The 12094-nt window shown below is 42.9% G+C and overlaps 1 protein-coding gene across 1 annotated transcript in view; it reads left to right on the top strand.

Moving 5' to 3' along the window:
* Positions 1-2101, top strand: part of LOC126278780 (elongation factor 1-alpha-like) — a 96644-nt gene extending 94543 nt beyond the window's left edge. Inside the window, 2 exon segments of the mRNA XM_049979056.1 lie at positions 1371-1922; positions 1924-2101. Coding sequence (XP_049835013.1) covers positions 1371-1922; positions 1924-2101 — 730 coding nt within the window.
* Positions 2102-12094: the final 9993 nt, after the last annotated feature.

The raw sequence follows: 12094 nt of genomic DNA, 5'->3' as shown, positions 1-12094 counted from the left end.
TGCAATAATTATGATACAGCTCTTATTGACAGGACGTTGAAGGAAAGTACTTATATGTGTACGACCCACAGAATGGTATAGGCCAGGAGAGATGAAATAAACTATTCGATATCGCAAGAGGATTTGGTATAATACATAGAGAAAAATGATTAGTGCAGAATAACGGTAAAATAATAAGAAAAATAAAGAGAAAATCAAGAAAGAAAAATTATTTTGGAAAAAAGAATTAGCTTCAGTCTACAGTCGTATCTTTATTTTGTGGAATAAGGGCAGTGGAACCAAATATTATCATCTGGGTAGACTCTGAAAAATAACAGTAAAGTCATACCTAAAACTCTTCAGGAATTTTGTATAAAATGTCAGCAGTTTGCCTATTATTTAATGCATAGCGTTCGGCTTTATTTGTTACCATAATGACATATGTACGCATCTGCGTTAACGATTTCCATGATTGTGCTCAAGGTGTAAGGTGATGCCTATTATTTACGATTTCACATGATAGTGGTATACATACTGAGGCTATTAGAGAGGAAAAAGTTTTATACCGGGTGGTTATAATTAAACTTGCCTATTTAAGACGTTACAACAGGGAAACGTATTACCATACGGGTACAAAACGTGAAATCATTAATGTCAAAGATACAGGGAAAAGAAATAATGCAAAATCAGTACAACTGAAACACTTTTAATGTGCTGCTATGGTACATCATACCATAACATGCCGATACGATTATTGTTAGAAAAGGGGCTCAATGTATTGCCCATCAGTGTTCAGAAGAGCCTGAAAGCGCAGGATTACATTCCGCACAGCAGAACGAAGTAAGTCCGAAGGTATGCTGGCTACCTCTCTTGATATGCTGCGCTTGAGATCAGCACATGTGTGAATGTTACCCTGGTAGACCCCGTCCCTCAGGTAGCCACACAACCAGAAATCCCAGGGAGTGATATCATGTGATCGTGCCGGCCACGCATTTGCAAATGATCGGGTGATAATACGACCGTTTCCACATGTGTTTCGGAGAAGCAGGTGAACTTTACGAGCGACGTGCGGGGGGGGGGGGGGGGGCGTCAGGCATGAGAACTGTTGAGTTAAATGTGTCGCTCACTTGTAGGGCGTGTATGACATGCTGGTGAAGCATATCGCAGTAGCGTTAGCCAGTCACACTGCACGTCTTTGATCCTTGAGCGCCAACCTGTTCAATAAAGAATTGGCCAATGATGAACGTAGCCTTGAAGCCACACCATACGGTGACACATTCATCACGCAGAGGAACTTCATGCATAGTGACTGGAAGTGAGGATCCCCACACTCGACAGTTCTGTGTGTCCACCTCACCCGTCAGAGGAAAATGAGTTTCGTCTGTCCATAGGACAGTACAGTTCGAAACTAGCAAGTACTACGTGACCATCATAGATGCTCCAGGCCACAGAGATTTCATTAAGAACATGATTACAGGAACATCACAGGCCGACTGTGCAGTGTTGATTGTAGCAGCTGGTACAGGTGAATTTGAAGCCGGTATTTCCAAGAACGGTCAGACTCGTGAGCACGCGCTGTTGGCATTCACTTTGGGTGTGAAACAACTGATCGTGGGTGTGAACAAAATGGACTCGACTGAGCCACCATACAGTGAGGCTAAGTTTGAGGAAATTAAGAAGGAAGTAAGCAATTACATTAAGAAGATTGGTTACAATCCTGCAGCTGTTGCCTTTGTCCCAATTTCTGGATGGCATGGCGACAATATGCTTGAACATTCTGACAAGATGAGCTGGTTCAAGGGATGGTCTATTGAACGTAAGGAAGGGAAGGCTGAGGGGAAGACCTTAATTGAAGCTCTTGATGCTATCCTTCCTCCTAGCAGACCAACTGAAAAGCCTCTGAGACTTCCTCTTCAGGATGTGTACAAAATTGGTGGTATTGGCAGTACCTGTGAGTAGAGTAGAAACAGGTATTCTGAAGCCTGGTATGGTTGTGACATTTGCTCCTGCTAATTTGACGACTGAGGTGAAATCTGTGGAGATGCACCATGAAGCTCTGCAGGAAGCTGTTCCGGGTGATAATGTTGGTTTCAATGTTAAACGTCAACGTCAATGCATGTGACAAAATGGAGAGCGAATGCAACACGTCTTGTGTGTCCTGTGTTGCAAGCTGCTGTACGATGAAGATTTTGCAGGGATACCATTTGAGAATGGTTCGAAACACCTTCCGAACAGTGGACTACGGGACGTTCAACTGTCGTGACAAAGCATGCGTTCTGCCTGACGATCGGGAATTGTTCACAGTGTTGTCTGCCATAACGACAGCTACTAAATCAACCATTTGTGGTTCAACATGTCGTCAGCCTCTTCGCGGAGCGACGCTCTGTTATCCTGTTGATTCGAACTTCATCATGCTCTTCACAGCAGGAGGAGAAAGAGGACCCTTCCGTAATCGTTTCAGCCAGCGATATTCTCGAAGTGCGTCTGCTACATTACTGTCGTTTTCATAATAGAGGTTCACCAACAACGCCTTGCTCCATTTGTTCGAGCTCATATTGAGTGCACTGCGACTCGTCATGTGTGTGAGACTGTGAATCACGATAACTGATCACGACACCTGGTGGTCGTATTAGGAACCGGACGGTGGCGCTATGACGCATGGAAATCGTGCACGGCGTATTCTGGAAATTAAAGCTACCAAGTTTGGTACTCTTCGTGTAATTAGTTTCCAAGCTATAACGTGTTAAATAAGGAAAGTTTAATTATAACCGCCCGGTAAGTAGAATTTCATTTGTGTACTGTAATGTTCTGATAGTGCTATTATCTGAGGTTAGTACCTTGTTCCGAAACTCACCACATACAAAAGTTCCTGTTGGCAGACAGTGCTTTTCCTTTTGAGAGATAGAGTTGTTCCTACATTTTACGACGACCTAATACTTATGGTACGGCCGTAAATTTTATGAAATGAAAGACGGAATGGCTATTTCCAGCAGTGGCCAACATTTTTATGGAAAATTTTGAGGAATATGCATTAAATCTGGCTGTACTTCGTCCATATTCATTTTATTGTTATGCTGACGATACGTTTATGGTCTGACCCCACGGCTTAGACGCAGTTGAGCAGTTCCAGGAACATATGAACAGCATGTACCCCAACATCCAGTTCACCATCGAGACAGTGAAAGAGCGAAGCCTGCCATTTTGTAGTGGTGCAACGAATATCGGATAGACGTATCGGCCGCTCAGTGTACGGCAAGCTCACGCAGACTGATTTATACCTTAGCATCCAGAATTTTCACCAGCCAGTCCAGAAGATAGCAGCGTTAAACGCATAGATAACACAGGGCTGAAACCATTTCTTACGAGGACCACCAGGATTGCGAAATTAATCAGCAGAAGAACATGTTCAGAATGAACGGCTTTGGGCGTCGTGAAACGAACTAAGCGTTCTCCAAGAAAAGCAAACGTGAAAATGATGCACATTCACGCTATGATCCATCGATTACAATCCTTCCCTTCTTCGGCACTATATCCAACAAAATAGGCAGAGTCCAGGAAAGAAGAGGTATTAGATTTATTTTCCGACGTCGTAAGAAGATAACAGAGTTGCCATATCGTGGCAACGACTGTTTTGGCCTCAGGATTCCTGGGATTTATAATACCATTTCTGAGTGAAGAAGAAAATACATCGGTCAGTCCATCAGCACCGTTTCCGACCGCTATGCAGAACATCAGCGACATCTTTAAAATCAAGAACTGGAGAAATCCGAACGAAATACTGTTCGAAGAAACAAAAGTTTTCTCCACGCCTCTCACATACTGGGATTCTGTAATTAATGATGATGTAGAAATGAGAATGTGTGACAAAATATTCAACCGTGACAGCGGATATAGTATTAGCTGTGCATGTAGGCGGCCTCTTGATGCAGAACCAGAGATACTCGTCGTAATGATTACTCCACGGCGAAAGCCGTGGCTTGACCATCACAGACGTTGACGCCATTAGCGATAGCGTGATGGCATTATCGACCCATCAGAAGCCGTCTTTGGCTACGTAAGGCCACCGCAGCAGCAGTTCTGACAGTCAGTTCCTCCTGACGAAGACGATGGATTTAATAGCGAAACACTCAAGGTCTTACCCTGAATTGACGCGGCAAAGAGTTCCAAGAATGTTCTAGACATACTGTCGAACTATTTGAAGTTACATTTTTGTATTTAAAATACTACCTGCTACGATAACTATGATCCTTGATCCACTCACCTGTCCTAAGTAACTCAAGAAGACTCGTACTCCATCTGATATAGCTTGATTAGCTTACCTTTTTACATTAAGGTGTATTATGTACGTTAGTTTTTGATACTAACGGAGCTTACAAAGGATCCAGCTCACAATTTACTGTCCTCAAGTCTTTTCTGCTACAAGTGACAGCGTGACGTTGTTACTATACAACATTGCACATAAGATGTGCCACAGACAGAACTGATATATTTTGCGGCATCAGCCACAAGCAACACGCAAAAAGCCACGGATCGTGCAGCTCCACCACTAACGAAATCCTGCAGCTGGGTGCTGAATTAATACTGGCATAACATTGCGAAATGCAGCGGTCTACCGTAGCCGGAGGTTGGTTCATCGCATGCAGTAACATATAGGCACATTTACGTCTGTGCGCCTTGCGGCTAGTCGCCGAGCAACTGTACTTACCACACACGCAAGGACAGGTATGTGTGTGTGTGTGTATGCATGCTTTTTCCACAACATGTACGCACGGGTGATTCCAATCGCACCTGCGCTCAAGCTGGGCGCTTCTACTGTGCGTGTGAGTCAAGCACAACTGCACGACGGCTAGCCGTAAGGTGCACAGGTGTAAAGGCTTCTTAACCACTGTGCTTCTGCAGCCGCATAAAATAAGAGAAATTGGCTCCTATCAAAGCACACACTGCCCCAGCTAGTATTCATGCCCTCTACTCAGCTGTCAGAACCCTTTCTTCCTCGATTAGTTAACTGTTTTCTTGAGATCTTCTTCAACGGTTAGTCATTTTATGCTCATAACATGTTATTTCCTCTTGAATTAGAGTATTATTTATTAAAAGCAGAAATAGATATTAAATAATTAGAAGGTCCGCTAAAACGCTCCTTGCGAGTTATGTGCTACCTGTGACATCCTTGCTTCTCACTATTGACGGGCTCATTCACAGTGATATCTCCCATCAAAATTTACGTTTCGGAAAATCTGTGTGTGTGCTATTACTGAAATCTGGGTTTGCAACACAGAACGGATCAGGTTGTGAAAAGGGGCCAAGATCAGTTACAGTTAGCTACACAAGAACGCCCAACATCATTCCTCTAAAACATAATGCACAGTTTTCTATTTAAAACAACAACGATCAATTCACGACTGAGGGCCGAAGTAAGTTCTCAGCAATAAGGTTTATATAATTCCTTTTAAAACACAAAGGATTTAGACAAACAGCTGAAGGCCTTACTGAAGTAAAATTAAAAAGTCTTCTCGGCTGAAGGCCCAAATAATAATTCAGAGCAGCAAAGGAATTTCTCTAAAAGGCAGTCGTTTACCAATTTCGGCTAAAAGTGATATTAAGGAAAATTTAAATTAATTCCTCAGCTGAAAGCGCAATAATATTTCAACATAATAAAAGGCAACATTTAAAGACAAGCATTTGCACAGTACAACAGAAAACCATCTGAAGAAATGAGACTTCCTGGCAGATTGAAACTGTGTGCCCGACCGAGACTCGAACTCGGGACCTCTACCTTCCGCGGGCAAGTGCTCTACCATCTGAGCTACCGAAGCACGACTCACGCCCGGTTCTTACAGCTTTACTTCTGCCAGTATCTCGTCTCCTACCTTCCAAATGTCACGAGTTCGAGTCTCGGTCGGGCACACAGTTTTAATCTGCCAGGAAGTTTCACATCAGCGCACACTCCGCTGCAGAGTGAAAATCTCATTCTGGAAACATGTTAAGAAAACTTTAAATATCTTAACGGTTGAACACCCAAACAATTATTCGAAATAAATAAAGACAAACCTTAAGATAAGGCTTAACACAGTTCGGCTGAAGGCCATTTTAAGAATACAAGATAATTAAAGAGAAACCTTGCAGACAGGAATTTACACATTACAGCTGAATGGCAGAAATTTTAAAAGAAACGTGGCTGAAGGTCTAAATATAGAACACAGAAGAATTTTAAATAAAACACGGCTGAAGACCTAATCGTAAAATACTTCACGAAAGGGTCGGCTGAAGGCCGTTTACTAAACATAGAACAGACAAAATTAATACACGGTTGAAGGCCTGGCACAGTACTTGCGACAAAAGAAAATCACAATCACATACAACAGAACAGTGGTGCTCAAAAGTGTTCCATGGGTCAGCCTGGGAATGAAACTGTAACTACAGCTTAGGTGAGACAGGCACCCAAGCGTAACACTAAATTATCTGGTGGCAACACGAGCTAGGGACGGCTGAAGAACCAACCAACAACCTAATCAATTCCCTTCCACCCAACCAACGGCACTACACCTGCAAATATCAGCGAGCACGAAGATCGCAGCAGCACTGCGTCTTGATAATTGGCATCTAAAAACAGTCAAGGCACACCGTCTCGCAACCGAGCGACTGGCTACTCCAGTACGTAGACAGCATTCATCTGCTGATCGAAAATCACAGAATATATACACAGTTCCACGTAACCACTTGCACCAAGAACTCTGGGCCGGTCGCTGGTGTCCGAGCGGTTCTGGGCGCTTCAGTCTAGAACCGACCGACCGCTACGGTCGCAGGTTCGAATCGTCCCTCGGGCATGGATGTGCGTGATGGCCTTAGGTTCGTTAGGTTTAAGTAGTTCTAAGTTCTAGGGGACTGATGACCTAAGATGTTAAGTCTCATAGTGCTCAGAGCCATTTGAACCATTGTGCACAGAGCCAGCCCACGGGCTAGCAAATCAGCAACTTAGTGACGCAAAAAAATTCAAAGTGGCGACAGAACCACAAAAACAAACATCGGACATCGATTTGAGACGGTTTGTAGCTGCAGTGTGCTACGGACAGCCAAGACTCGCCCGACCGTTGCCGACACACATAATTTGAGTGGGGACGACCTTGGTTGGTGGTTCGATCGGTCGTCTCATCGGACGAGCAGTAAACGCACGGGCAGAAAACGGCTTTACTGCGAGCCGCGCACGTCTCAGTTACATTTTGAAAGTGTGTACATATCCGGAAATACTGTTTTTGGGTATTCCAAAAAATCTGAAGATGCGTAAAACTTGGTTGTACTGCACCGGCAAACTGCCAGGATGTCGATGCACAAATTCCCTAACTTAATAATGCCTTCAACTCTGACCTTCGTACTGTCCGATTAGGAGCATTATTGTTTAAAGTATAATCATCTTACGTAAAGATGAAGTAAGTCTACTCCAAAAACTGAGGATAGTTTTCACTGATAATAGCCCAGTCCTTAAGTCTGTGTTACCTGGTTATTGTACAAGCTTTATAGCATCCCAAATAAACGACCTCTTCACGCTACACCTCGGTGTACTACTGGCAGATGGTGATACAATCACCACATGCAATGATTTTCAAGAAGTGATATGTCTGTACAGGAATTAAAGTCATTTATCCTCAGTCGTCCACTTCTCCGACAAAAATTAGTGCGTTACTATGTATATTGCATCCCACCATCGAAACAAATGCCACAGTGAGATCTCACTAACACTATTATCGTATTTCTTTTAACACTGATAAAATTTTACGGACCCACCGGTATTCGAACTTTTCGAAAATTACAATGTTGTCGGATTCTAACCTGGCACTTTCGTATGTCTTGTCGGACGCGTTACCTGTTGCACCAGTGTCATGATGGACGTTGTGTGACTTCTGGTGATTGTGTTGTATGCGAGGAAATCAATACTAATATTTACCGAGTATTCTAATGTGTTGTGGGTCGTAGTTCATGTCAATGAACGATGGTACGTTTTACGGGTTAACCTCATCTTAGTTTCCGAAAGTATATTTCACTTGACTGTGATAATTGACAATCTGGATGTAGGATACGGTGGCATTTTGAGCAGGTTTAATGATGTTGCAGGGAGCACGGAAAAGAATGCCCAACACTACACATATCGCCACTCTAAATCGGTGGAGCGTAAATGTTTCTCTAAACATTCATGGTGGTGTCTGTTTGTTCTATATAATGTCTCCCTTCCACTTTGGCGCAACGACGCTCTGAGCGTGTTTTTTTACGTAATTAACTTGTTTGAACCTGGGACCTGTTGCTGGTAAGGAGACGCCAGACCACACATGACATGTAGAATTCAGAAGAGGTCAGTGAGACTAGCGATGATATAACCAAATACTTAATGATCTCAGCGTCAGCTCCACTGCACTCCCTGAAAAGAATCTTAATATTAACTAAATTTAGTGGAAGGGGTTGAAGGCTTTCCTATTTTTAGTTAGCTGGTAAAATAACGTCGAAAAAACAGTTACGGTTACCATTGGAAATTTTATTCTACTCACAAAACTTTGTTTATAAATTGCACTCTTAATAAAAGGAAATGTTTTAATACAGAATGGCAAAAACCAAGTGCGTTCAACATAAATGTAAACGAATATTCCGTGAATGTGTTTCCAAGTTCTACAATGGATCGAAGGATGACCTATGCCATATCACGTCTATAATCTAGGTTTAAATTAAGTTTCACAAAAGAGAAAACTATGAAAATGGTCTACAGTGACCCTCAATTATCTTTAATTACTTATTTAACTTGTCGTAAATTACAGTGGCTGATGTGGCTTCTCAATAAATATATAACAGAAAAATCATTGCGTTTCAGATTTTTACTTCAAGTTGCAAATGTGAACACCATAAGTTTTAATTAACGATCGACACAAGTATTACGCAAAAAGGGGGTTAACAGATGAGACTTGTGCAGTTCTGAGTGAAGCCTTATGCGCTCAAAAATGCGGCATCGCGTGCGTTCATTACCTTGTCGGTGTTTAGGCAGCGTCAGGGCAGCGGCGGGCAGCACAGCTTCGCTCACCTCGCCATCTCGGAAGCAACTCTTTTTTAACTTCTCCTTACAACAATTTACCGAAGTTGGTTTTAAAAAAACTATGTGGCTGTGTTTTCATGTGACTAATAAGGGTCTCAATGTTAACCTTAAGCTCCACCTACAAAAATTCTGTTTATCCAATGAGAAACGTTTTACTTTTCGTGGTGGGGCAATGTTTTTAAAGTTTGCAACGTAGCAGAGACGCGAAAAAGTCTCACGCTAAAACCTGCAGCTGATGTGGTCCTTTTAGCGTTATTGTAAGATCTATTCTGTTCTTCTGCAGGGCTCTATCTTTTAACATGGGCTGGGGGATGGTCCTAATGTAACAGAGACGCGAAAAAGTCTAACGCCAAAACTTGCGGGTGGTAGTGGCCCTTTTTGTGTTATCGTAAGATCTATACTGTTTTTCTGGAGGGCTCTAGCTTTTAACATTGGCTGGGGGGGTCGGGGGGTGGTCCTTGACGTAACAGAGACACGAAAAAGTCTCACGCTAAAATGTGTGGGTGGTGTCTTAGAGGTAGGCTGGCGACGTGGGTGTCCAGTCCGTCCCTTATCGAAGGGACTTCTAGCTTAACACTGTTCTGCTCTCGGCTTCTGTTCTCATTTCTCCCCTCGGAACTGCGTCGGTCTCACGGTTGGAAGGTACGACATGCATTTAGGCATTCTTGTGTTAGTCTGAGGTATTCCATTTGCTCACTCGTTACTCGTATTACTGTGGTTAATTTAATGTCACGATTTATTCGGAGCCATGTGTCATACTACTGGATTTGCTTATCATGTCAGGGTTTTCATGGAAGGTTCTGGATTTGCCTGACACCTTACAAGCGAATTTAATTATGTTGCGGGGAGCACGGAAAAGAATGCCCACCACTGCACATATCGCCGCTCTAAATCGGTGGAGCGTAAATGTTTCAACTTTCAGAAGGTCTTCGCTACCAGCGTTCGGAAAATTCCTTTCTATTGCTATTTAAAAGCTTCGAACGCGTTTTCCGTCACCAAACGGATGAACTCATTGCAGAAAAATTACGGAAATACCTAAAAAAAGGGCTAATAGTCCTATAACACATGTAAGGTCGTCTTACTCCTAGTCTGCGACCTCACCACGGCTTCATCTAACAATAGAGCGTGACCAAATCTAGAAATGATTTTTAACATTTTTAAGCTCAAATAACAGATATTAGAAGTGAAAAAACCTAAAATAAAGACGAAAATCCTAGGACCAAGAACTAAGGACGGTGTGCGTTATCCAAAGCCCAATGCAGAAACATACAAAAATGTCTCCAAAATAACAGACACATTGCGCATTAGAAGAATCCAATTCATAGGGTATTTAGAAAGAAAGGACGCAATCAGGTTAACGCACAAAATCTATACATTTTTAAAGAACAAAACTATAAGACCGAACTGGTACAAACAGACGGATAAAGACCTGAGAGAAATAGAGCCTGCAAATCTACATGACAGAAATGAAATCAGAAAAATCACAAAAACATAGGGTTTTGAGGAAGGAGAAAAACCAATCGACATACGTGGTCTACGCAACGAAAACTTACCCCTTTTGTTGCTTTTGAAGGAATACTGGGCGAAAAGGAAGGCCAACAAATGTTGATTACACGTGGTCCTAAGTGATCCATCCGCGAAGAAGAAGAAGAACAAATATTTTGAGACAATATTGACCGAAAATGCAAGATGAATATTATAATCATTCAGAATAAAAAAAATCCGTTCCACATTCTTAACATAGCAAAATAACATATTCAGCCAGTGCCATGACAATTTCCGCGCCAGTCGTCGGTATAATGCATGGCCAATCTTCCACAACATCGCCAGGGAGCATCATCAACTAGGCAATGCTGCTGGTCTGGCCATCTGGACGTGATGGGTCTCGAACTGGCACCACCGAGAGGATGCCTCTCCCGGGCTTCATCGTATGGCACACCGGTTAACTCGACGCGAGTCGTCTGATCGCCTTGTCAGCTGCCTGGGCTTCTTTACGCAAGGCCAGCCTTAAAGATCGCGGGAGATCAAGTTGACTCCAGCAGTGTTCAGCAAAGCTTCGTTCACTGACAGCTGTATTGTGCTGAGACGGCATACCAGTTCCTCGGCGTTCACACCCACTGCCCAGTTCTGGGAGCAGATATCGACCCCGCTGTATAGAACCTATGCGTAACAAAGAATATTATTCGCTGAGAATTCCTGGCTGCATTCTCATTGCGGTATTGGGAGAATCTCTCCCGCAGGTTCCTCACATGCCATTCTGAGGCTGGAGTGTGTCTCGGCTGGTACTGGTGTTGGTGTATGCCACTGCGGCCCGACATTAGATGTTGTTTACTGAGGAGAGAATACAGGGTGAGTCAGGAGGAGAGAGACTGGCATTGAGGGCCGATAGTGTTAGTGATTCCAAACGAAGATCTTGATATGTATATATGCATATTTCTGAATGGTTTTTGAAACAGAACTTACGTAATATGTTTGTTGAAAGAACAAACAGCCATTTGACTCTATTTTACAAATATTTACCTCCTCTGGGCTGACTTTACCAGATATGACGCACTAATGATCTAAGAACATTAAGCATTGTCCTTGATACTGGAGTAAAAGCCCAAATCCAGATGACACAAAAGAAAAATATATTAGTGTACAGTCAAATGGTGGTTTATTCCTTGAAAAGTTATTGCATGTCTGTGGCTCTGCGACATTGTAAACTTTTTACTTTTAATGTGCATTGTAGTTTATTTTTTGTGTTATTCTATCATAGTCATTGTTTACAACGTACCACAGTGGCACAGAGGAAACTGAGACGAACAGTTCCATACAGGACACGTATGACCTATCAAAACGAGAAACTAAAGCGTGTCGCGAGAGATTTTCTATATTCTCGAGTTGATTTCGCGCAAACTACATCTACATGATTCCTCTGCAATTCACATTTAAGTGCTTGGCAGAGGGTTCATCGAACCACAATCATACTATCTCCCAACTATTCCACTCCCGAACAGCGGGGGGGGGGGGGGGGGGGGGGGACACATAAATCTTTCTGATTTC

Source organism: Schistocerca gregaria, chromosome 6 (genome assembly GCF_023897955.1).
Source record: "Schistocerca gregaria isolate iqSchGreg1 chromosome 6, iqSchGreg1.2, whole genome shotgun sequence".
Classification (NCBI taxonomy): Eukaryota; Metazoa; Arthropoda; class Insecta; order Orthoptera; family Acrididae; genus Schistocerca; species Schistocerca gregaria.
The sequence above is the reverse complement of the archived record's forward strand: the minus strand, read 5'-3'. Positions and strand labels throughout refer to the sequence as shown.